This window comes from Pelodiscus sinensis, chromosome 4 (assembly GCF_049634645.1).
Source record: "Pelodiscus sinensis isolate JC-2024 chromosome 4, ASM4963464v1, whole genome shotgun sequence".
NCBI lineage: Eukaryota > Metazoa > Chordata > Testudines > Trionychidae > Pelodiscus > Pelodiscus sinensis.
This window is the reverse complement of record NC_134714.1, coordinates 32,182,901-32,207,680: the sequence shown is the minus strand read 5'-3', so window position 1 is coordinate 32,207,680 and position 24,780 is coordinate 32,182,901. Positions and strand designations below refer to the sequence as shown.

General features: G+C 45.0%; 1 protein-coding gene and 1 long non-coding RNA gene across 6 annotated transcripts in view; one reads left to right on the top strand and one right to left on the bottom strand.

Annotated features, from left to right (window-relative positions):
• The window catches only part of LOC142829091 (uncharacterized), a 35,957-nt gene extending 23,888 nt beyond the window's left edge, over positions 1–12,069 (top strand). The window contains exons 3-4 of the long non-coding RNA XR_012903333.1: positions 10,583–10,670; positions 11,631–12,069. This is a non-coding gene — a long non-coding RNA (uncharacterized LOC142829091). The remainder of the gene's footprint in view (positions 1–10,582; positions 10,671–11,630) is intronic.
• The window catches only part of TTC7B (tetratricopeptide repeat domain 7B), a 256,223-nt gene continuing 238,969 nt past the window's right edge, over positions 7,527–24,780 (bottom strand). For all 5 annotated transcript variants that reach the window (XM_075926715.1, XM_075926716.1, XM_075926717.1 and 2 more), the window contains one exon: positions 7,527–8,556. In XM_075926715.1, the coding sequence (XP_075782830.1) occupies positions 8,335–8,556 (222 nt within the window). In that variant the 3' untranslated portion in view covers positions 7,527–8,334. The remainder of the gene's footprint in view (positions 8,557–24,780) is intronic.

Genomic DNA, 24,780 nt, shown 5'->3' with positions numbered 1-24,780 from the left:
CTTCTTACACACCCTTCTTCTGTTCCTCTCCCATGCCCTTGATGGTCTGCAAAACTGCCTTAATCTGGCATATCCTGTTTCCCAGAGTTGCCGGATTAAAGAGATATAAGTGTAACTTAAGTTTTTGATATAGGATTTTTTTTTCTTCCATATACACATTTCCCTGAAGAAAGAGGCTGAGAGAATAAACTTCATAATAGATGCTAATCAAAGTACTATAGGTGGCATGCGGCTCTTCTCCCCCAAAAGTGCAGCTCACAAAGCCATTCCTACACACCCCCCCAAGGGTCCTGGTTTGCCCCCCCCCCCCCAGCTTTCCTGTGCTCACCAGGGTGACTATTCAAAATAGTGCCCAAGATGGCAACCATCGACGGGAGCCTGATGTAGGGTTGCCAGATGGTCTCCCAAAAATACTGAAAACATGGGCTAAAAATTTGTCAAGCAAAGAAAACAAAAACCACTACCCACACCGAACACTACCAAAAGCCACCAAGCTGGGAACACAGGGGGAGGCAGCAGCCACCTGCTACCCAAAGCAGAGAGAGGAAGACCCCAGGACAACACAATGGCAGGGTGGGGGGGGGAGGGAGACCATGGGTAGGACGGTGACTCCAAAAGCTGGATGGGGGAAGTGGGTGGGACTCCCAGCCACTCCCCCCGGCCGGCTTCTGCACGCAACCACAGGCTCCCAGCACTGATAGTGGCCCTGCCTTCCAGCCACGCCCTCCCAGCCCCGCCAGGCTTCCGTCCGGCGCCCGGCCAGACAAACAGAAACTACTGGACGTTGCACATGTCCAGTATTTTCTGAATTCTTTTACCAGAGGGCACAAAAACGAGACTGTCTGGTAGAAATACCGTAGCCTAATATGCTTGTTTCTTAAAGGGGCAACCTCCTTTTTTTTTTCTTGACAATTCTGGTGCAGCTCCTTGCATTTTTTCCGCCGCTGTTTTGGCTCTCTGGGTTGGCCACCCCTGTACTATAGGAAGGTGCTCAGCGCAAGAATGAAACTGAAGCTTGGGGAAAGGCACGGAAAATGAGGCAGACAACAGTTCTGATGACAATCTCAGTAGTTTGGGTACACTGATGTGGAAGACAATCCCCCCACTCCTCATTCAAGTCCCCCTCTCTCCCTGAGAGGAGGAAGCATTTATCCAGGGGTGTGACACAGCTCAGGTGAGGGCTGTGGGAAATGTCTGACAGTCTTCCGAATTGAAGCTGTTCCACTGTAGTTAAATAAAAGTCATTGGCGGGGTGGAGGTTGGGGGGAGGGGGAGGGAAGGTTGGCGATGGGGTCTCCCACCTAAATGCTGTAACCACCAGACTATAGTTTCAGTCTTGCTCGCTCTCTTGGCTGAGGGTATGTCTATTCAGCTTTGTTATTTTGGAATAGCTGACATTCTGAAACAACATAGTCCACGTCTACACTACAAGCAGTTATTTCAGCATGATGCCAAACTAATGGGGAGTTGGAGGACTTTACTCCAACTCCTGTAACCCTCATTTTACGACGAGTAAAGGAAGTCAGCGGAAGAGTGTTCTTGCTCAGCCTTCCAGCTGGGTAGACAGCGCCAAAAGCCAAATTAAGCTATTTTGACTTGAGCTACGTCAAGTGTATAGCTCAAGTTGCAGCGCTTAGTTCTGGTTTAGCCCTGTGCTGCAGCCGTGGCCCCAACACAGCTGTTTTGTGAAAGCTCACCAATAGGCACGCACATGGGGGGGCTGTTGAACCACATCCCCAGGACTAGTCTCACCAGGAAAATGTAATCTCCCAGCCACTGAAAAGGGACTTAAGAGTTGAGACCTAGCCTACCTTCGCTCTTCCTTTCCACCACATCCATTTTCCCTCTGCTCCCCACCTTCTTCTCTTCCCAACCAAGCCCAAGCGCTCCCCTCACCCATTCCCCCACCCAACTCCACTGCAGGGCACAGAAAACAGGAAGCATACGGGGAAAAGACAAAAAAGGGAGGGGACCAGGCAGCTAGCTCTGCAGGGCTCATTGGGCTAGACGAACCCCCCCTCCCAGCTCCACACTCCAGCAAAGGGGAGGTGGAGAATGCGTGGGGAGAAGATCCCCCTGGAAGCGGGATCAATAGCAACTGGACTGGGAAAATGAAACCAAACCCACCAGCACTCTACACACTAGCAGGGTTGGGGGGGGGGGTGCCAACCAAACAGGGAGAGTGCAAAGTAGCTGAAGAGGGGCAACGAGGAAGACCACCTGCGCCCCCTGAGGTAGGATGCAGGGAGGGGGACTGGATGGGGTGAGGGGGCCAAGCAGGGAGGGAGCTGAGGAGGGCAAAAGACTGGCAGCAAGCCGCAGCAGCACAGCAAGCTGGGTGAGGAGTTCTCTGCACAGCAGGGCTGGCACTCCTCTCGGAGCCGGTGGGCTGCAGAGCTCTGCAGCCTGAGAGCCTATGTGACTGTAACTGTTCCATGCAGGTTTGGGGGTGGGTGGGAGGGCTTCTGAGGATGCTCCCTGCTACTCTGCCTCCCCAGCTGCCCTGGAACCTGCCTGAACCATACTAACAACAGTCCACAGCTACCCCACATGCAAGTTGGAGGCGGGGAGGGGAGAGGCAGCGTGGGATAGGCAGAGCCTCCCTTTACAAACCAGATGTCCATGGGCGCTCGCACCAGTAGCTGAGGTCAGGGTGTATGCACTGGGTTGGGCCCACTTGCTTTGAGGAGCAGGCTTTCAGGTGCCTGGCCTGGAGCTGCAGTACATTATGCCTCGGGCATGTTTATGGCAAATATGTAGGTGCTCAGAAAAATTAGGTGACTCAGCAGCAGCTGGGCAAGGAGGTTGTGAACCCTAACGGGGTCTGATTTTAGGTGTGTAAATTCTTTTGTGCATGTAGCCCTCAGATGCTACAGTTTGTGCACATGGCTGGGTAAGAAACACTATAAAACAGAGTGGTACTAGGAATGTTATTTGGAACCCATATGTTCAGTGAGGTGTTTGGATTCTCAGCTCTGTTGGTCTTCTGTACTTCTAAAGGGGAATAGATTAAGTGTAAATCTGGCTATGTGGTTGGTGGCTGTTGCTAGCATGGGAAAGATTGAGAAAACTGCGAATCTAGGTGCTTCCGATTACGCCCTATTCCGTCTTCTCTCACATTGGTATCTCACCGTCAATTACCTCTAGCTGCTACTGAGGCTAACAGTTGTTCCAGAAACCTTCTGACTTGGTGATTTCATATGGAGAATGTGAATTTATGTGGAGGTTGTATTTAAACTGATGAGTGGAGTCAAGATTATGTCCAACTTTGCCACTGCAGATTTAAGATCTACCTGCTGTAGTTTATCCATCTGTATGATGACATCCTGGCTTGAAGCACTCTTGTGAAATGTAAACTGTCATTGAATGAAGTGTGCTATCGTAATTCCCATTTCAAATGATTTGACAAACTGTTTACTCTGACTGCATCTTATTTCAAAAGCACACATTTGACCATTCCTGGACATGGGAGCTGTGGGAAGCAGCATGGGCTGGGCCACTGCATCCCACAGCTCCCATTGGTGAGGAATGGTGAACTGTGGACACTGGGAGCTGTGCCTGTGGACACTCAGGCCATGTCTATACTTATCCATGGATTGACACTCCAGGGGGTCAATCTTTGGGCATTCAACTTAGCAGGTCTAATAAGAACCCGCTAAATCGAATGCTGAGGGCACCCGTCCTACTTTTTGCGAGGAGAAAGGGCAGATGATGAAAGCATTTTTTTCCATTGACCTCCCACCATGGAGATGGCTCCAAAGTTCAAATCAAGGTATGTCGACTCCAGCTACATAATGGCTGTGTCTAGACCGGCAAGTTTTTCCGCAAAAGCAACTGCTTTTGCAGAATAACTTGCTAGCTGTCTACACTGGCCGCTTGAATTTCCACAAGAACACTGACGCTCTCATGTAAGAAATCAGTGCTTCTTGCAGAAATGCTATGCTGCTCCCGTTCGGGCAAAAGTCCTTTTGCGTAAAAGCTTTTGCGCAAAAGGGCCAGTGTAGACAGCTCAGATTTGTTTTGCGCAAAAAAGCCCCGATCACAAAAATGGCGATCAGGGCTTTTTGCGGAAAAGCGTGTCTAGATTGGCACGGATGCTTTTCCGCAAAAAGTGCTTTTGCGGAAAAGCGTCCGTGCCAATCTAGATGCTCTTTTCCGCAAATGCTTTTAACGGAAAACTTCTCCATTAAAAGCATATGAGGAAAATCATGCCAGTCTAGACGTAGCCAATTAATATAGATGGAGTTGTGTATCTTAATTCAAACTTAGCCACTCAAAGGCCACAAGATGCTTTGTTTACCTTAGGCCTGGTCTACACTAGGGGATAACAAACCATATGGTTCTCCACTCCTGCTTTACAAGCCTTTAATTAACTGGAGCAGTGGTAACAGAATATGATTTGGATGTAGTAGGGTTGCACAGATGATACTGAAGACATAATTTGGCCTTCAGGACCTTTATTACCAGGAATAATGAGAGAGACGGGAACAACCCTAGCTGACCATGAGCATTGGTAAGCAGGGAAAAAGTGTCATTTTAATTGAAAACAGAGGAAATTTTGATAGGTGTGAATTATGGGACATTCTAGGGTTATTTGCCTCACTAATTGGCCTAACAAACCTCCAGCTTGACTGCCAGGATCATTCCCAGCAATTACCTCCCTGTCCTTCCTTTATCATCTCTGACTCCCCCAAACCTTTGCACTGATTCTGAGGGGGTGGGAGAAATTCATGTAAACTACAGTACAGAAATGTACTAGTTACTCAAAGTTCCGTATTAATGTGCCCAGTAAGGAATCTGTTAAAAAAACATTTTCTGAATGTTTTGTCATTTATATTGTTACAGAAATACTTGTTGGCAGCTATTTTGGAATCATTTATCAAAATATTAGAAACTGGCATGATTATATTGTATTATTTTGTCAAATAATGTATGCAGAATTTTAAAATGCACTCTGAATTTTTTGGCACAGGTGTTCTGAAGTGCATCATAGGTATTCACTTGTTATCCGCTAATGAAGCCAAGAGGAGGGACTTAACCCTAACCCCCCCCCTGCTTTGCATCTCCTGCCCTTTGCCTTGGAGCTTTCTCCTTCTCCCTCCCGGGAGCCTCCTGCTTGCTTTGCAGAACAGGGAAGGGAGAAGAGGGGGCACAGGCTTTGGGATGGAGAGAATTTCCTGGCTGCTTTTGAGAGTGGTGCAGGGCTAGGGCAAGGGTGAGCCTGCCTTAGCCTCACTGCACCACCACCAAGGAGCCACCTGAGGTAAGCAGTATCTAGCTGGAGCCAGAATCCCAAACCCCTGCCCCAGTCATGAGCCCCTCCTGCTCCTCAAGCCCCTGTCCTAGTCTTGAGCCCCTTAAGCTCAAACATACTCATAGAGCCTGTTCCCTGAATCCCCTCCTACCCCAACTTACTGCCCCAGGCTCAACTCAGAACCTCTCACAGTCCAAATCCCTTAGCCCAAGACCAGAGCCTGTGCCCCAACCCCTCTGCTCCTGTCTGCAGGGTTACCAGCTGGTTTAAAAAAAATACTGGACACACTTAATCTCAGATCAGGGCAGGGCTGGCCAGAGGAGATTGGAGGGGAAGGAACTGGCTGGTGGGAAGCAGAGCTAGCCTTGATAAGGGTTGGGGGGAGTGGGGCTGGCTGGGAGGGTGGAATGGGGGGGGGGAACCGGCTGGTGGGGAGCGGGCTGGCCTGGGTGCACACAGATCCTGGCGTGCTGCCTGTCCCACACATGCTCCTGGCAGGGCGCATGAGCGAGTCTGGCCTGGGGATTCCATTCTGCTCTGCTCCCGCCCCCCTCCTCTCTGCTGCGTAGTTGCGTACTTCCTGGCTGGTAGACACGCTCACACAGTAGAAGAGAAGAAGCGAGCCTGTCTTCTCAGAGTTTGATGTCAAATCATTCTGCCTTGTCAGAACCTTCCTGCAATAGTGAAAGGGTAGATGGCTAAAGAACTGTGGGTAGGAATGTCTGTGCTCCAAGAACAGATAAATGGTATTTAAGAAACTGAAGAGGGGTGGTAAAACCAAGGTATACCATGGATACATCACGCACAGGCCTTAATTTCTGCATTTCCTTATAGTTATTAGACATGGGGTCATATTGCTGTTGGGATCAAACGTGCTAAGAGCTGAAAGGTGACAGTGTACATTGTGAGCTGTAGTCAGTAAGAAGGTTCATGGCTGGCTGAAAAAGACATTGCCTTGGACAGCTGTCAAGGAAAACAGAACCACATCTTGTCAAGGGAAGAAAGCAAATTAGGTGTGCTTTAGAAAAGGGAGGGTGTAATGTAATGTTTCTGTGCTGACTGGTGATTGGGAGGGTTATGCCTTAGTTTGAATTGGGAGGTACACAATCACATGCACTTCACAGAGGATGTGTGTTCCAAGGATTAATTAACAGGTAAAATTTAAAAGCTGCTTCAGTCTCACTGGCCATCAGAGATAAAAAGAAGAAAAAATCAGTGCACCATTGAGCATGGTGCTAGTTTGGGTCTCTTACAGTCAGAAAACGCTAGAATGTAAATGGAAGAGTCAAGAGTCAGTAAAGCCCTCTGGCTGCTCTAAAAAAGGTATTTGCCAGAGTCATTCATGATCTTATGCACATGCTGAACACTTTACAATCACTTCTTGTGGGTGAGTGACAGACTGAAAAGAGCATGATTTGTGCAAGCACCACTGATCACCTCGCTGGATGAGAAATCTGGAAAATTTCCCAGCTTCAACATCTGCCCCATATTAGGATGAAGAGTTAAATTAATTTGTTAGGACTGGCTCTTTTCTGTGCAGTCACGGTAGAGGATTCTTAATCACTTACCCCCCTCAAAAGTTTTGGCAAATAAATATATCTGCTAACAATCTGGTACAACTGCTGCCACTGACATGCTTGTGAAATGCCACAAGACAACCGGTGAGTGTGAGATCTTTGTTTTTCCACATACTGCAAGGGACTAGGTAAAGGAAACTTCAGAATAGGCCTGGGAATTCACTGTGTGAATCTATGGAAGTGTTATGGTCTAAGATTCTCCGGAGAGACACAAGATAGAAAATCTGAGGACTGATGGCAGATATCAATTTATATACCTTTCTAGCATGACAGCCAATGTAGCAAAGTATCATGTAATGAATATTCTGTTAAGGCAAGAAAACAGTGAGATGTGATATGGCAGCCAAATGAGCTCTCAGATTTCTAACATTTTGTTTTCAAAAAAGGTCTTGTATAACTGGATTACTTTTCAAATTTTTATATGGTCCAAATTAACTCCATGTGTATATTTACTATGGGTTGGAGCAGATATTTTTCTATCTTCGGGGGAGGGGAAAAGTAGGGGAAAGATTTTACAAAACAAGAAATCTAAGCAAAGATATCGAATGTGCTCCTTTTCCCCTTGACCTCACTGCACGTATGCAGAGCTAAAGATGATCTCAAAGTCAAATGGCTTTCCACAAGCCAAACGAGCTGCTTAACAGTTCACTTCCTTTCATTGCTCTTTCAAACAGAACAGTCATTGGGGGGGAGGGAAGCATTTAAAAATCTTTTTATTATTAACATAATCTTCCAAGTGTGGGTAATATGCATAAGGAATGTCAGTAAATATTCCATTTGAAGCTTCTTTTTACATATTTCCATCGATAAATAAACTCTGAATTCACATAAAAAAGTTACACTTAAATAACGAATATTTTCTTTGTTTGTAACAGGCATACATTGGTAAAATATAAATATTCTTGTACTCAGCCTTTGTTCTAAGTAAAGATAACAATTAGCCACACATCACAGTTATTAACAACCAAAACCAAGAACTCTTCAACTGATTTTCTGGCCTGGACTAGTATAGAGATGGAAAACAGAAAATTCACAGTTTGACTTTAGGCCAAGAGGGGTTGAGATGGAGGAGGTGACAGAACAGTTTTCATGACAGTCTTGTTAAAAATAGGCTGCTCTGCCACTGAATTTTAATTCAAATATATTACTCTACATCTGATGGTAGGTTCCATTATAATTTTTACATAACACTAAGATGTTACCTAATGAAATATGGCACATTATTCATTAGAACAATATAATCAGGTTTCATAACTACCATTGGAAAAAAAATGTAGGTGATGTATGAGTGGTGATTTGTTTTTGGCTAGTCATGTTTTCTTTACTAACCATTAAAATATTGTATCACTTCATTTCTTTGTCAGGCTCCTCTGATAATAAATTTTGTGGTACTTTCTGTCACTTTTGAAAACAAGCTGCATTGTCAGAGATACCTGGGTGTTGTTTCCTCACCCTCAAATCCAAAACCTGAAACATGATGAGCTCTGTGATCAAGGCATCATCTCAGAGAATTCGTGGAATGATAGTAAAAGGGACAATTGGGCTGCTGGCTTCAAGCTCTAATGCTGTCAGGAAGCACTCTGTTGCTGCATCATCATTGCCTTGAGCTTGCAGAACCTCCCCAAGACCATTCCAAACCTCATGAGCTGTAGAGTTCACTTGGACAGCATCTCTGAGAATCTTCTCAGCCAAACTATAGCGCCCTAATTGGTGAAGTATTAGAGCCTGCAATGAAATAAAGAAAATGCAGAAGTAGTTGAGAACAACACATTATACACTGAACACTAGCAATAGTAACGTGAACAAAACTCTGTTGATAGGATTTTTACCAGATCCAAGCTATCTCTAATAGCACTGAAAAATTGAAAATGGATAGATGATTCAAGTGGATTAATGCATTTCACTGTCTCTACTTCACAAACTTGGGTTTAAATTCTGTTTTTGGTTGTGAATGAAAATGAGTGCAGTGGAATGATCTGAATTAGGGATATAAAATGCCATTTAAAATGTTAACAAATTGAACAATGTTTAATTGGTTAAAACTGGCTGGGTGTGAGGCTGCTCCAGCCGGCCAGGCACCGGTTAACCAGTTACCTTAGCAAACATGAGGCAAAGCTTACTGGGTAATCAATTAACTGGTTATCCCTTTACATCCCTAATCTTGCATATCAGTCTATTTTATAAAACTTTTAAGTAACATGGTGAAGAATTATTGCTGAGTGGGCTGTTCTTAAATTCCTACAGAAAAGAACTGGCAGAGCTGCATAAGCAGGCTCTAAACAATTAGTCCTCACACCTTCATGAGCACCATGTGGGTATAAAAGTAACTGAAGAGTGCAGAGATTCTGTGCAATTGTTTAACCATCCATTGTAAATTCCTGTAGTCTCAATTACTCACTCTCTCCCCTGCCAACGACATTACTTTCTATTGTAAGCAGACTATTAACTGAACTATATAATACAACTTATGAATGCTTGACTGTTGAGAACAAATTCATGAAGAAAGCAAATACAATAGTGGTTGCAATGGATTTAATGCAGAAATGCAGTGAGGGCTAATTTCTAACTGTCTAATGGGTCTGCTGTCAGAGAGGTACTGCAGTTTAATTTTTTTGGAGGTTTTAGTGAGAAAGCACTGCAGCGGGTGGTGATCTGTACTTTAACTTACCACAAACAAGGCAATTGTTCTTGGGATGGTTTTCCTCCTCCAAGAAAGAGATTTGAAAATTAGACTATCAAAGTATTTCAGAAAAAATGAGGCAGGAAGAAATCTATGGATATTCTCTGCACTAAGCTGGTTTAGTGTAACATTCTCAAGTTATAATTTACTGTCACCAAAGTGAACGAATAAAAGGTATTGATTTGCAGATACAAGTTGAGACGCTATAATCCGGCGTTTCCCAGTCCGGCTAGACCTCAGGTTCAGCAATGTCAGGGTGACCTGGAGGGCTGGAGCCAGGAGTGTGTTGAGACTAGATGGCCAAGTGAGCGCAGCCCCAGGTGGGAGCAGAGCTGCCAGAAATAGCACGGAGCCCCTGGTCAACAGGGGTAGGTCAGCAGTCATTAGAGCAGCTGGGCAGAGCATTGAGACCCAGGTGGCAGCAGGGCACCCCTGGCAGCAGCAGAGCTGGCGGGGAGAGCCCCAAGTTCCAGATGGCACTGCAGAAGCTGCCAGGGAGAACCTTGAGCTCCAGGCAGCAGCACAGGACCCCCCCAAACAGAAAAATGCTGGGGGGGAGGGGAAGAGAAGAGAAGAGTTCCCTGACTGTGGGGAGAGCGCAGAGCCCCAGGTGGCAGCAGAGGCCCCCTTGCTGTGGGGAGAACACAGCCCATGGCAGCAGTGGGGCAGCGAGGAGGAAAAGCGAAGCCTCCAGTGCACTGACCTCCCATGGGTGCTGGATGAGGGAAGTTCAACCTGTATATGCTTTTCTTTACAATTTATTTACAAAAATCCTTCTGGAAGCTTGCCTATTCTATCCAAGTTACAGACGCTAGTACTTTGTATATGAAAAATTCTATATATCTCAATATTCCAGATTCCTTTTGCACACTTGTTAAAGAAACAAACTGCTTTTCAAGAGCCAAGGAAGCATCGTGGTCTTGCAGACGTATTAGCTTGATTGATAGGAGTACAGAGTGCATCAAATCTGCATTAACTTTCTGTGGCAATAGTACATTATTTTTTTTCTGATGATCTACTAAGGCAACAAACTACTGACAGCAATTGCTTTGTAACCATGTTTTACTTCAGATGTTAGGGTATTTGATGCTGGTGAAGCATTGGAGACAGAAGTGAATTGTTTATCCACAGAACAGCGATTACATGGGCAGTAACAAGGGTAAGTCTTCTCACCACGCACACCAAGGCATGCTAGTCCTGGAGGGCACCACTTTACAGAGACTGAAAGAATAGTTCAGTCTCTAGGCCAAGTCACACTCAGGCCCCGCTGCTGTGACTGCCAACAAAGGTTTTGGTGGTTGTTTTAGTGATGAAGAATCCTGTTCACTGGGACCAAGAAGACTAAGATCACAGAGTCATTTCATACTGGGCATCAGAAAAAATTGTTATACATTTGACTGCAATAGATATAGGCTGAACTGAATCCTATCGTCTACAGATAAAAAGCTTCATATCTCTTTGCCAGTCTTCTGATGCATCAAAACCCATCTAAAAGGGAGACCAGATGCCAGAGTTTAATAAAAATATCCAGTTTTGGCAGGGGAACACTCAAGTGATATTGCACTTGTTTTTTTATCAGTATAATAAAAATTGTCTGATCAACCAATTTCCACTATTACAGGATTTCCTCAGAAGTTCCTGGGACCCAGCAGTCTACATGCTGGAGTCCTCTGCTTTTGCCACCTGCCTACTGGTCTCTTAATTTAGTTATGTGCAAATTACAGCACAACAGGGTCTGGGGACTTTACAATATCCAGATTTTGCTAGTTTAGGTTTTGGAATATTTTAACCATACTCAGTGGTAATTGTATTCAGTTCTTTTAAAGCACTGAATTGATATGAAAGAGGGAGGAGTAGGCACCCCTCTCTGGCAATTGTATTCATGTCCAAATATAGTGTTTCAGAGCTCCAAAATTTTATCACACTCTATAGCACATCCACCCCAAACCGACCATCCTGTTTCCAGATATTAAACACTGTCACCAAAAGGCAGGTTTTGGTTACAAAACATGCTAGTGTATAGAGAGATCCTAGTGGCAAAGATCATATCTTCTCTTTATTTTGGAAGGTGTTTAGCATGCCTATTAATATCTTCCAGTGATAGTTTTGTTCTTTCCAGATCTACAGATAAAGAACTGGATTCTAAGATTTGCACTGTGTTTGCTTCCATGGAGGCCACTTTCTTGGACTTAGAAGGGGGAAATATATCGGTCTTCTCCCTTACTATAGCCCTGTACCATAAAAACACGTAAGAGAGAATTGTCTTGGATTTGGAGCTTCAGGCTGCTGTGACTTTCCCCCTTCACAAATACTGGGCCCATTGGTCCTCATTTCTGAGATGGACAGAGATAGTGATGTCACACCCAGTTGTTTCACACCCATGATATTGAGTAATGGAGCAGAACAGAGACAAAGAACAGACCGAAAAAAAAAAGAAAAGCTAGGAGGGGAAGAAGAACCTAATGAGGGAAAAGCTCTTCACCAATACCAAGAATACAAGAGCAGAACATGAAGGGACATACAAATGTTTAGTATATCTGGTGCACAAATACACAATGTCAGCTACAAAAGTCCCATGGGAATGCATGTTCTAACCTTCAAGTGATATTGCAAAAAAGAAGCGTTATCGCCTGTAAATGTAAACAAACTTATTTGAGCAATTGGTTGATCAAAAAATAGAACTGAATGAACTTGGAAGCTCTAAAATTTTACATTGTTTTATTTTTGAATAGTTTTTTTGTTATTCTACGTCTGTAAGTTCAACTTTCATGATAAAGAGATTGCCCTACAATACTTGTATTAGGTCAATTGAAAATACTATTTCTTTTGTTTTTTTTACTGTGCAAATATTTGTAATAAAAATAATATAGAATGTGTACTGTACACTTTGCATTCTGTGTTGTAATTGAAAAATTTCAATAGATTTAAAAATGTAAAAAAGACCCAAAATATTTAAATAAATGGTATTCTATTATTAACAGTGCAACTAATTGCATGATTAATCACAATTCATATTTTTAATCACATGATTAATCATGATTAATTTTAAAGTAAACATCCCTAAAAATTAGTAAGGTATTTCCATGTATTCCCTTTCACCTATGTAGGTTTTAGCAGGTTTATTTGTAATGAAATATGTTGGCCTATCTCTTTAAAGGAAATATGCAGCTCTACAGGAAATAATTTATTAGCTCTTTCCTTTGGAAACAAAATGCACATGGAAGAGTTAATCCGTTTGTAATCATGTGTGTTGTGTAAATGGAAAAAAATGCAGATGCTGCCATCTGCTTGGAAATTACGAATTAAGTAAAAACAACCTGAAATCAAACAAGAAATTAGCCTTGGATTATTTGGGAGTGTTGTATTGCATACAACAGGCTAGCTCTCAAACTAGCCATCTCTCTTATTCATCCATCTATAAAACAATCCAAATCATAAATTTTGTCTTGAAAAATTTAGTTAAATTTATTAAATTGGTCTGAATTGTTTGGTTAATTTAAAACAGCGGTTCTCAAATTATGTGGTGGGCTTCCCAAGGGAAGTGAGAGTGGTCTGCCTTCCCTTCACTTTCCTCCCTCCTCAGTCATTCTTTCACTTAAAGCAGTGGTCTCCAACCTTTTTAACCACACGATCACTTTTTCAATTTAAGTACAATGTAAGATCTACTTCAAACCCAAATACCTTTGGCCCACTTCATTCCCGCTACTTATTTGAGGCCCTGCCTCTGCTCCACCCCTTTTCCAAGGCCTCACCTGCTCACTCTATCCCCCTTCCTCACTCACTTTCAGTAGGCTGTGGTAGGGGTTGGGATGCAGGCTCTGGTCTTGGGTCAAAGAATTCAGAATGTGGGAGGGGCTCTGTCTTAGCCCAGGATGGGGGATTGGGGTTGAGGTTGGGTCTCAGGGTGCAAGCTCTGGGAAAAAGTTTTGGTGCAGGGGGGACTCACGTCTGGGGCAGGAGGTTGGGTGCAGGAGGTGGTTCAGGGCTGGAACAGGGGTTTAGGAAGCAGGCTCTGGCTGGGCACCATGTAACAGACAGTTTCTGGGTGGTGAAGCAGTGGGGTTAAGGCAGGGTTACTCCTGCCCTGGCCCTGCACCACTCTTGAAAGCAGCTGGCACGTACAGCAAGCAATTGCTCTATGGCACTATGTGCTGCCCTTCATCTACAGGGCACTGAGCCCACAGCTTCTGCTGGCCACGGTTCCCCATTACTGATCAATGGGAGCTGTAGGAGTGGTGTCTGCAGGCAAGGACAGTATGTGAAGACCCCCTGCTCTGCCTTTCTCAGGGGCTGCAAGGACATGCCAGCCATATCCAGGAGCAGTAATTACCACAATGATAATTACTCTAGCCACAACAGGTAAAGCATTTTAGAGCTCACAACCCAAAGAATTAAATTTAAGCATAAGAGAAATGAAAATTATGAAATGCACAAACCAGTCAAAACCCCAAAATACCATACTTTGCAAGCAGTAAAAGAAGTAACAACAATCCCCCACATGTGTGTTGGGTCAGGAGATGAGTGAAGGACAGTGTGTTTGTGAGAATGACAAACAGACACAGACACACACAGTTTTTGAGTGTGACAGATTTGCATTGCGAAGCACCTTCCATCTCCTTTTCTCTGTGCGGAGACAGGGTACAAAAATGGAGGGACACTTTGACAACAGCACCTCCCATACCCTGCACAGCCAGCAGGAGGCTCCCGGGGGGCAGCTCTAAAGCAGGGCTGGAGCAGCATGACGGTGAAGGGGCAACTGAAATGCTAGCGCTTGATAGCTTCCCAGCCAAATTAGTTAGGATCACCTGTCAGAGGCTCCAAGATCTACTGGTAGATCCCGATCTACTGGTTGGTGACCACTGACTTAAAGGCAACAGGTCTCTGATTGTCAGCTGCAGGGTGGCAGTAGCAGTGCAGAAATAAGGGTGACAATGGGGTGCTAAGTGTGCCTTGAGAAATTTCAATTTTCGCATTGTTATCCTTTGGTGCTGCTGCTGGTGTGGCACTGCCTTCAGAGCTGGATGGCTGTGTGTGTACACACCGTAAACAACTACATGCACAAAGAAGGAGGGCAAATCAAATAAGTTTGTGTGTCACTCATTTAAGGTATATTTGCTTAGTAATATATTTATGTTGCATTAAAATATATTTGGATTCATATGATCAAATGAAAGATTCATACGCCTCAAAATATTAAATTTCTGTTTAATTAGAATCAATTTGAAGCATTATGATCTGAAATTTAAAAAAAATGTAATGGTGACTGAGTTGGTCATTAGTAATTTAAATTTATTAAATATGGTGTTTCTCCAGAAAGTGTCCTTCAGAGATTTTGAAATATAGGTGCACACTAAATAAAAGGGTGAAGTCAGTCTTCAACATATGTGTAAAGTGTTTCAAACCACAGTATCTGTTCTGGCAAAGAGAAAAGGGATGCACTGGAATATAAAATACATGTTCCCAATTATAGAGCTTTTATCTACTAGTTTCTCTCACTTTTGCTAACAAAAATCTTGAAATAAAAGACATTCTTCACTATATGACATTCAAACGTAGAAATTCTTCCTTAACTTTTTTAGCAGCTTTATTATCCTGACACTGTTATGAAGAAAATATGGTCCATTATGTTGCAATAATGTACTTGATCACTCATCTGCAGATGCAGACTATGAACAAAATGATGCCTGCAGTCAACATTTTATTTGTTCACCATCTATCTTAAACAATTGTTTGCATTGCATGTCTGTTCCTGCCTCTCACTTTCATTATTCAATCACTAGCACATTGAGAAATTTAGCTGTGTATGCAGTGTTGTAAGTAAATAAGTTCCTGATCATAGCATGTTATTTTGCCCTGCCCTCAAACATACCAACTTGCTTCCCCTGTTGCAAAACACTTGTTGCTAGGAAACACAGCCTACAGCTTGACAACAATTTTAAAACAACTTTGGTTTGTTCCTTACTGAACTTTATATCGCCAGCATGCAATAATGGATACAAGTGGTTGTTAGTGTATCTGTGTGTTTATAAACTCCTTGAAAATGACTGACCCTTTGTAACAAGAATGTCCTTGCCATTCAGTTAACTACTGGTTGCAGTTGATAATAGAAAAAATATGGAAAATGATTTTTACAATACAGCTGATTGATGACTTTTACCAAAACTGAAGCTGTATCAGATTCTATTTTTTATACTTAGCAATCTTGTGACATTGTGTCATAATTTACATTTGCAGCTGATGTGACCAGCTTCAATAGTACATACTGGCATAGTGTGATGTAAGAATTAATGTGACTATAACAAGTGTATTCCAAACAAATCCCCTGATTACATGAAAAGGCAAGTTACTTTACAGATGACTTAATTTTATAACCATATCTGAAAACTGTGCAGAGTGCTATTATCTATAATCTCAGCAATACTCATGATAATCCTGGCTGCAAAAGCTACAGGCAGGATCGCTGCAGATAATAGTACTGCAGCTATGTGGGTAGAATTCACTAGAACCTCCAAGCGGCTCATGTGGGGACAAAAGCTAAGTGCAGGGAGGTGAACTATCTAAAAACAGTTTATTTTAAACACCTCTCAATTGTTTTCCCACTAGGAAGCAGCACAGACAATATAATCTGTTTTTTCATGAAAGCCATACCAATCTCCTAAATGGACTAGCATGAATTAGAAAAGAAGGAATCTGCTAATTCAAACCAATCTTTTAAACACACACAGGAATGAAACATCTTGTAGGCAGTGTTGCCTCTGTATATAATTTGTTTCTTGTATGTGGTTTATACCTCTTTCAAATTCATCTCTCTGTATTGTTGTTCTTTACCAAGATAGGTAAAATTAAAGTAATACTGACTAAGTCTATTATGCGGCATTTTACATGAAAGCATGCTGCCTGTTTACAGTTTAGCTATGGTCTACACAACAAAGAATGGTCCACATAAGGCAGTTTACACCGACCAAATAACGTGAGCAGCCACACTACAGTGTTCCATGTGCCGATGTAACTTGCCTGCTACATCGACTTCATAACTCCACCTTCATGAGAGGGGTAGTGCTTAAGCTGACACAGGTGATTCCAAGGCAGAGTAGATACTCTTGCTCATCTTGACTTAAGTGGCCTCTAGAAAGTGTCCCATTGTGACTACTCTGGTCGCTGTTTTCAACTCACTGCCCAACAGCCAGATACACAAAAACAAGTCCCTCCCTTATTAAAAAGCTATTTTGAATACAGGCAGTCCCCGGGTTACATACAAGATAGGGACTGTAGATTTGTTCTTAAATTGAATTTGTATGTAAGTCGGAACTGGTACATATTGTAGGGGAAACTCTAGCCAAACATTTCTCCAGAGCTCAGTTTTATTCTTCCACACCTCACTTCCCTCAGTTCTTTATTCTCAAGCTGAGGTGTCTGCTGAGAAAAGCCGCTCTGCGTCTGCCTGGTCTCCTGCGAGGGTGGGGGGGGGGGGCGCGCTAGCTTCGCGTCTCCCTGGTCTGCTGGGGGGAAGCAGCTAGTGCGGGGTTGCCTCACCCCGTTTGTAAGTAGGGATCCGATGTAAGTCGGATCCATGTAACCCGGGGACTGCCTGTATTCATTTCTGGTTTGCTTGGTGTGGAGTGTTTATATGGCAATTGCCCAGCTAAGCATGCTGGCTACATGCTCAAATGCATTCCTGCCTGGTGTACAACAGAAGATGGTAGACCTCTTCGGGAAAAGAGGCTGTGCAGGCACAGCTCTTCAGTTTCCTTTTTACCTTCCATAATGGTCATTGGGAGTGTCTTCTCTCTCTTGCTACAGCAAGGGATCCCCAGAGGACAATCTCTCTGTAGTTTACAGTGTGGAGTTTTAAGGAGTTACCATATGTCTCTATTGCGCTCCCCCCCATGTTCTTTCCTGTGTTTGGGGGCATGCCTCATTCTCAAGGGTTTAAACCATTGGGTCCTGCCACAAGTATATGCCAAGAGGAGACTGCCACGAGTCCTGTTTAAAGTGCTTGGGAGAAGGCCATTACACTGACAGATGCAAGATCTGTAAAGGTTTCCATCCAAGAACTAAAAAAGAGAGGGACTTCAAACTGAAATTGCTCCTCACTGAGGCAGCTCTTCATCCCCCACTGGCATAGACCACAGTGGACCCAAAACCTAGCATTTAGTGCAGAACACATCAGGCTCAGTGAGAGAAGTTTTGGTGCCAAGGAAGGACAATGGGTGTAGAGACCCTTAGCAGTGTCATTCCCTGGTACCAAAGACTTCTTCCAGAGCAATTGCTTGGCACTGCTCACATTCACCAGAATTGAACAAGAGGCCTAAGATGACCAATAAAGGACATTCACCCACGTCCAGAGTAGCAGTGTGTTACCAGTGCTGGGATACTTAGCCCCTGCTCCAACTAAACCAGCACTGTCAACAGTAATTTCACAGTGAGATCCATCGAGTGCTGTATTGGTGGACCCCTCTTGCACAGGAGAGCCACATGGTGGATCTGGACATTCCCTCCATCTCCATGGCTGTGTCTAGACTGGCAAGTTTTTCCAGAAAATCATCTGCTTTTCCGGAAAAACTTACCAGCTGTCTACACTGGCCGCTTGAATTTCCGGAAAAGCACTGACGATCTCATGTAAAATCATCAGTGCTTTTCCGGAAAAACTATGCTGCTCCCGTTTGGGCAAAAGTATTTTTCCGAAAGACTTTTGCGCAAAAGGGCCAGTGTAGACAGCATAGAATTGTTTTCTGCAAAAAAGCCCCAATCGTGAAAAAGGAAATCGGGGCTTTTTTGAGGAAAAGCGCGTGTAGATTGGTTACGGACTCTTTTCCGCAAAAAGTGCTTTTGTGGAAAAGCATCCTGCCAATCTAGACGCACTTTTCCGAAAATGCTTTTAACGGAAAACTTTTCCGTTAAAAGCATTTCCGGAAAATCATGCCAGTGTAGACGTAGCCCATGTGTTTGAGGTGGCCTAGGACCTCATAGCAATGACAGCTTCGCAGTTCCCTGCACCACTTTCTAGCACCCCAGAGAGGCATTATGCCTTCCAAGAGCAAACTGGCTATGATGTAGCACTGATTGCCTTCCCCTTTGCACTGCTATTGGGCACTCTCTCACTCTCCATGGTTTGAGTCATCTTCGGATTTGGAGGTGAAGACATGCGTTTTGACACCCCGCCCCCCCAAAACAGCACTGATCGAGGCTAGGGAAGGGACAGTCAATCTCCATGATGATCCCTGGCCTTAGCAGAGTGGCCCTTCTGTACTCTATGGGCCAGGTTTGAGGTCTACATCAGTTGTCTCAGAAAAACCTGAAATCTTCTGTGGCTTGGGGACCATGACAAAGATCCAAGACAGGCACCAAGATGGTGCTGAGGCTGGTGCTGAGAATGGGGCCAGTGCTTCCCTGGTAGCATGTATGAAACATCGGCACAGGGTGATTCCTGCAAACTGGAGGGACATGAGTACCTGGCTCCAGCACTGGTGCCACCTTCATCCTCCCACAACAATGAGGTGGTGTCTGCAAAACTGCCATCTATGGACAAGAGAACACATAAGGAGCTACTCAGGAGAGCAGCTCAGAACCTGGGACTCCAGGCAGAGGAGACTGACCCTACAGTGAACATCCTGACACCAGAAGGTACTTTGGGGATAGTAATAGCCCAATTAGACTGTCCAAAACACTAGTAAGACTCTATAGCAGATCTCTGCTCCCAGCCTTCATCTGCCTGGTAATTCTATCTCTTTTCTGCATGGTTTTCTGAGAAGCAATCACATTTTCCTGTCACAACCAAACCCTTACCTTGCTTTAAGTTATGATAAGAGGAAGCTGTATACACACAGCAGCAGACAGACTCTCGCAAATGTATAGTAGAATAAGAAAATACAGGAGCATGACTTTTGCAGATATTGATTAGAAAACTCATTACGTGAATGACTAAATGCTCCACTGAACAAATCAGCATGCAGTATGGAGAGTTACAAAGTTACAGTTACAGCAATTATGTCTAAAGCACAATGTCAAAGGGTATGTGAAAATTACACATTGTGAATGTGCATTGAACAGCGTATTACTGTAGGGCCCAGTGCTACAAAGAGCCGAGCACCTTCCGTCCAAAGAACTCCATACATGCAGATAAGGCTGGCACACTGTAGAGGCCATCTTGGTGGACACTCTGTGTACTCAGGTTACCTGTGAGAAACAGTATGTCAGTCACTATTCATCTGTTTGGAGTTCTTTGGAAACATAACTGAAAAAATAAAGAGGGCTTTGTTTAAAATAGGAACATTTTTCAGAAACATTTTTGCATTTATGCATGTGTTTGTTACCTTCAAAAATTCTTAAAAAATACAGTAAACATTTAAATTCAGAGCTGCAATCTGTATGCAAAGAGGAAGCCTGGCTCTGTTACTGGTAAAGCAACAAAAACAGGAAATCTAAATGCAGATATTATTATACACATCCTTCGCATTTTTCCTTTTTTTGCTCTCAGTCATGGAGATTTTTGTTATATAAAACCAAATACCTACATATGTAATAACATTCAGTTATGGTTAGCATCTCTGGAAAAAAAATTGCTGTTAGAATAAAACAGTATATATTAGATTAAATTAAGATTTCAACAGAATATCAGTGAACTCAGTCTTTGGCATTTTTGCTATCTTAAGAATCTCTGGAAAATAAATTGGATTCTTCTTGATAATTCAGAGAAAGGTAAATCAGTTAACACAGAGAGCTGTCAGTCACTGGAAAATGTTCGTGCTTCTTTTAGTGCAGGGGGAGAGAATCCAAGTGCTTCATATCAAAGACAATAAGCCTCAACAGGAACATTGTGATAATCTCCTCTCCCACACTTCCATCTTGGGCCTGATCTACTCCTCCCTCTGAAATACACATGGGAGAGGGAAAGGTCCCTTGTATGAAGTTTTGTAGAGACCATTCTTTGCAGGCTGTTCTCGCCTTTTCCTCCAGCTCCCATAGACTATATATAAACCAAAAGAGCCCAAGAACCTCAATGCCACTCCTCTTGCTCCCTGAAAAAACAGCTTTCTATTGATGATCCTCTGGAGCGAGTGTTTTCTCAGCATGTTTGGGATCCACAGAATACTTCATGCAGTCAGAATCTGTACTTTATTTTCACTAATTTTTCCATTCCAGCTAGGGTGGGTGGGTGGAGGAAGAGCAGGAGAAGGGGAGAAGTTGTGTACCCATCTCTCAGGCCACCACATTTCCAGCTGAGGACCATGGCTAAGGAAAAGCATTCTGCACATCCAGGGTAAGGGAGCACAATGTTATGAGCTGACCATGTCACCCCTTTGTAATTCCTTCTCTAGTCTAGAGATGTAACAGTGTAGTTGTTTAACTGATTAACCGATAAGCAAAAGCTTATAGGTTAATGCTATAGACTACACACATTATCCCCTTCCCCCCCACTAGTAAATTTTTTAACTGGCTGGCCAGCAGCCTGGCTCAGCCCTGGCTCACCCTGTGTCCAAGACCTACCCCGCTGTGGCTCTGCAGGCAGCCTGGCTCAGTTCCAGCTTATGCTGGATGCAGGAGCTCAGACCCCCACTAGACAGGGGCTCCTGCCACTCCAAGCTGCTGCCTCTTCATCAGAGGCAGCAGCACAGGGCAACAGGCAGACGGTCCGTGAAATGAGCTAGTTTTTAAACTAGTACCTCTCATGGACCTCATGGATCAGCTTGCGCCTGGCACCCTGCACTACTACGTCTAATACAGAGGCAGCAGTGCAGAGTGGCAGGGTGCTCCTCGGGAGCGGGGCTGCTGGCCCTGCTCCCTGGGACTATAGAATAGTCGACTAACCAATAAGAATTCATGAGGTTGACTATTCAATAACCGATATTTAACATCCCTACTCCCACAGAAATATATCTCACACCTGTTTTGGATATCCAACATTTAGATATCAGAGGGGTAGCTGTATTAGGCTGAATCTGCAAAAGTGGCAAGGAGTCCTGTGGCACCTTATAGATTAACCGAAGTGTTGGAGCATAAGCTTTTGTGGGCAAAGACCCACTTCGCCAGATGTATGTAGTGGAAATTTCCAAAGGCAGGTATAAATATGCAGGCCAGAATCAGGTTAGAGATGATGAGGTGGATCCAATCAGGGAGGATGAGGCCCACTTCTAGTAGCTGATCTGAAGGTGTGAATACCAAGAGAGGAGAAGCTGCTTTTGTAGTCAGCGAGCCATTCGCAGTCTTTGTTTAATCCTGAGTTGATTGTGTCAAACTTGAAGATGAACTGTAGCTCAGCAGTTTCTCTTTGAAGTCTGGTCTTGAAGTTTTTTTCCTGCAGGATGGCTACCTTTAGGTCTGCAATCGTGTGTCCAGGGAGACTGAAGTGCTCCCCTACAGGATATTGCCATTCCTAATATCTTGCCATTCTTAATATCTGATGTGTGTCCATTTATTCTTTTACATAGGGACTGTCCAGTTTGGCTGGGGCATTGTTGGCATATATTACGTTAGTAGATGTGCAGGAGAATGAACCAGTGACAGTATGGCTGATCTGGTTAGGTCCTGTGATGGTGTTGCTGGTGTATATACGTGGGCAGAGTTGGCACCGAGGTTTGTTGCATGGATTGGTTCCTGAGTTATTATGGTGCGGTGTATAGTTGCTGGTGAGTATATGCTTCAGGTTGGCGGGTTGTCTGTGGGTGAGGACTGGCCTGCCTCCCAAGGCCTGTGAAAGTGAGGGATCATTTTCCAGGATGGGTTGTAGATCACTAATGATGTGTTAGAGAGGTTTTAGCTGAAGACTGTAGGTGACGGCCAGTGGAGTTCTGTTGGTTTCTTTCTTGGGCTTGTCCTATAGCAGGAGGCTTCTGGGTCCTCTGAGAGGAGATCTTGGAGCCTCTGAGAGGTGATCCTGACCAGTTTGGCCAAGGGTATGTCTACACTACAAAGTTAATTTGAACTAACAGACGTTAGTTCGAATTAACTTTGATAGGCGCTACACATGCAAACCGCTAGTTCGAACTTAATTCGAACTAGCGGAGCGCTTAATTTGAACTAGGTAAACCTCATTCTACGAGGACTAATGCCTAGTTCGAATTAACTAGTTCGAATTAAGGGCTGTGTAGCCACTTAATTCGAACTAGTGGGAGGCTAGCCCTCCCCAGCTTTCTCTGGTGGCCACTCTGGGCACCACCAGGGAAACTCGTCTGCCCCCCTCCTGGCCCCAGAGCCCTTAAAGGGGCACGGGCTGGCTATGGTGCCCGTGCCAGGTGCAAGCCTGCCAGCACCCAGCCAAAAGACCCTGCACCTGGCACGGCTCGAGCCAGCCACCCGCTGCCACCCAGCCCTCCGCCTCTTCCCGGGACCAGGCTGGTGGCTCCCGGGAGCCTGCCCAGGTCCGCAAGAGGCGGGCGCCCGCCTGGTCCAGTGCAGACATCGTGGACCTCATCCACAACCTCTGCACTAGGCACAGGAAAGTGGCCATCTAGGGCAGGATAGCTGCCTGCCTGGCCACCCAGGAGCAGGTTTGCATGAAAATCAGGGTGGTCCCATGAGACCCCCGACCCTGAGCCCTGAGCTTAGAATGGTCGTACTGGGTCAGACCAAAGGTCCATCTAGCCCAGTAGCCTGTCTGCCGACAGCGGCCAACACTAGGTACCCTGGAGGGGATGGACCGAAGACAATGACCAAGCCATTTGTCTCGTGCCATCATCTCCAGCCTTCCACAAACAGAGGGCAGGGACACCATTTCTACCCCCTGGCTAATAGCACTCCATGGACCCAACTTCCATGAATTTATCTCACTTCCCTTTAAACTCTGTTCTAGTTCTAGCCTTCACAGCCTCCTGCAGCAAGGAGTTCCACAGGCTGACTATTTGCTTTATGAAGAAGAACTTTCTGTTGTTAGTTTGAAGCCTGCTACCCAGTCCTTTCCTTTGGTGTCCTCTAGTCCTTCTATTATGGGAACTAATGAAGAACTTTTCTTTATGCACCCTTTCCACACCACTCATGCTTTTATAGACCTCTATCATATCCCCCCTCAGTCTCCTCTTTTCTAAGCTGAAAAGTCCCAGTCTCTTTAGCCTCTCTTCATATGGGACCTGTTCCAAACCCCTGATCATTTTAGTTGCCCTTCCCTCTCCCACCCTCTCTCTTCCCCTCTCCCACCTCCTTTTCCCAGTCTCCCCGAGTTTTGTTCAATAAAGAGAGTTTCTATTTTTGAACACACGTGTCCTTTATTTTGTACATCAGGAAGAGGGGCTAGTGAGGGGTAAGTGGAAGGAAGTGAGGGAGGAACGGGGTACGAGCCCCCTGCAGTCCCCCGATTGACCCCTCCCCGGATGGCAGCCTGCGGCAAGTGCAGCCGGGCTGACGGCTGAGTGCTGTGATGTGCCGAGTGTGGGCACTCAGGGCACTCCAAGCCAGGACTGCTTTGCAAGCGGGGAACCCCTGAGAACTGTCTGTCCGGGATGGGGGTCGGGTCCCTTTAAGCACAGCCCTCGGCTAGCCTGAGACAGCAGCTCCACGCTTTAAGTCCTAATCTGATGCCCTGCCGGCACTGCTTCCGGCCAGCCTTAACCTCGGTTCAGGGTCCACTCAATGTGTACATGCTAGTTCGAATTAGCAAAATGCTAATTCAAACTAGTTTTTAGGTCTAGACGCGTTAGTTCAAATTAGCTTAGTTTGAATTAACTAATTCGAATTAAGTTAGTTCGAATTAGTGCTGTAGTTCGAATTAGTGCTGTAGTGTAGACATACCCCAAGAGTCTATCAAGTGCCAGCACTTCAGCTGCCTCCACCCCTACTGTTACGCATCTTCTGCCCTTTGCTTTGGAGCTGCCTCCACCCACCCCTGGGAGCCTCCTGCTTGCTGTGCAGGGCAGGGGAGGGAGAAGAGGGGTGCTAACGTCAAGGTGCCCCCCTCCCACCTGGTATCCTATCCCCACACAGCAGAGAGGGGAAATAACAGGGCTTGGGAGGTAGGGAGTCTGCTGGCTGCTTTGGGGAGTGGTGCAGGGCTAGGGCAGGGATGAGCCCTAGGAGCCACCTGAGGTAAGCAATGCCTAGCTGCAGCCTACATCCTGAAATCCTACCAGTCATGAATCCCCTCCTGCTCTCCAAGCACCTGCTCTAGCGCCGGGCATCCCTGCATCCAAACACCCTCTTAGAGGCTGCACCTAGAACCCTTTGGTACCCCAACTGCCTGCCCCAAGCTCAGCTCAGAACCCCTCTCTCACTCCAAATCCCTTAACGCAAAACCAGAGCCTACACCCCAGCCCTCTGCCCAAACCTGGTGAAAGTAAGGG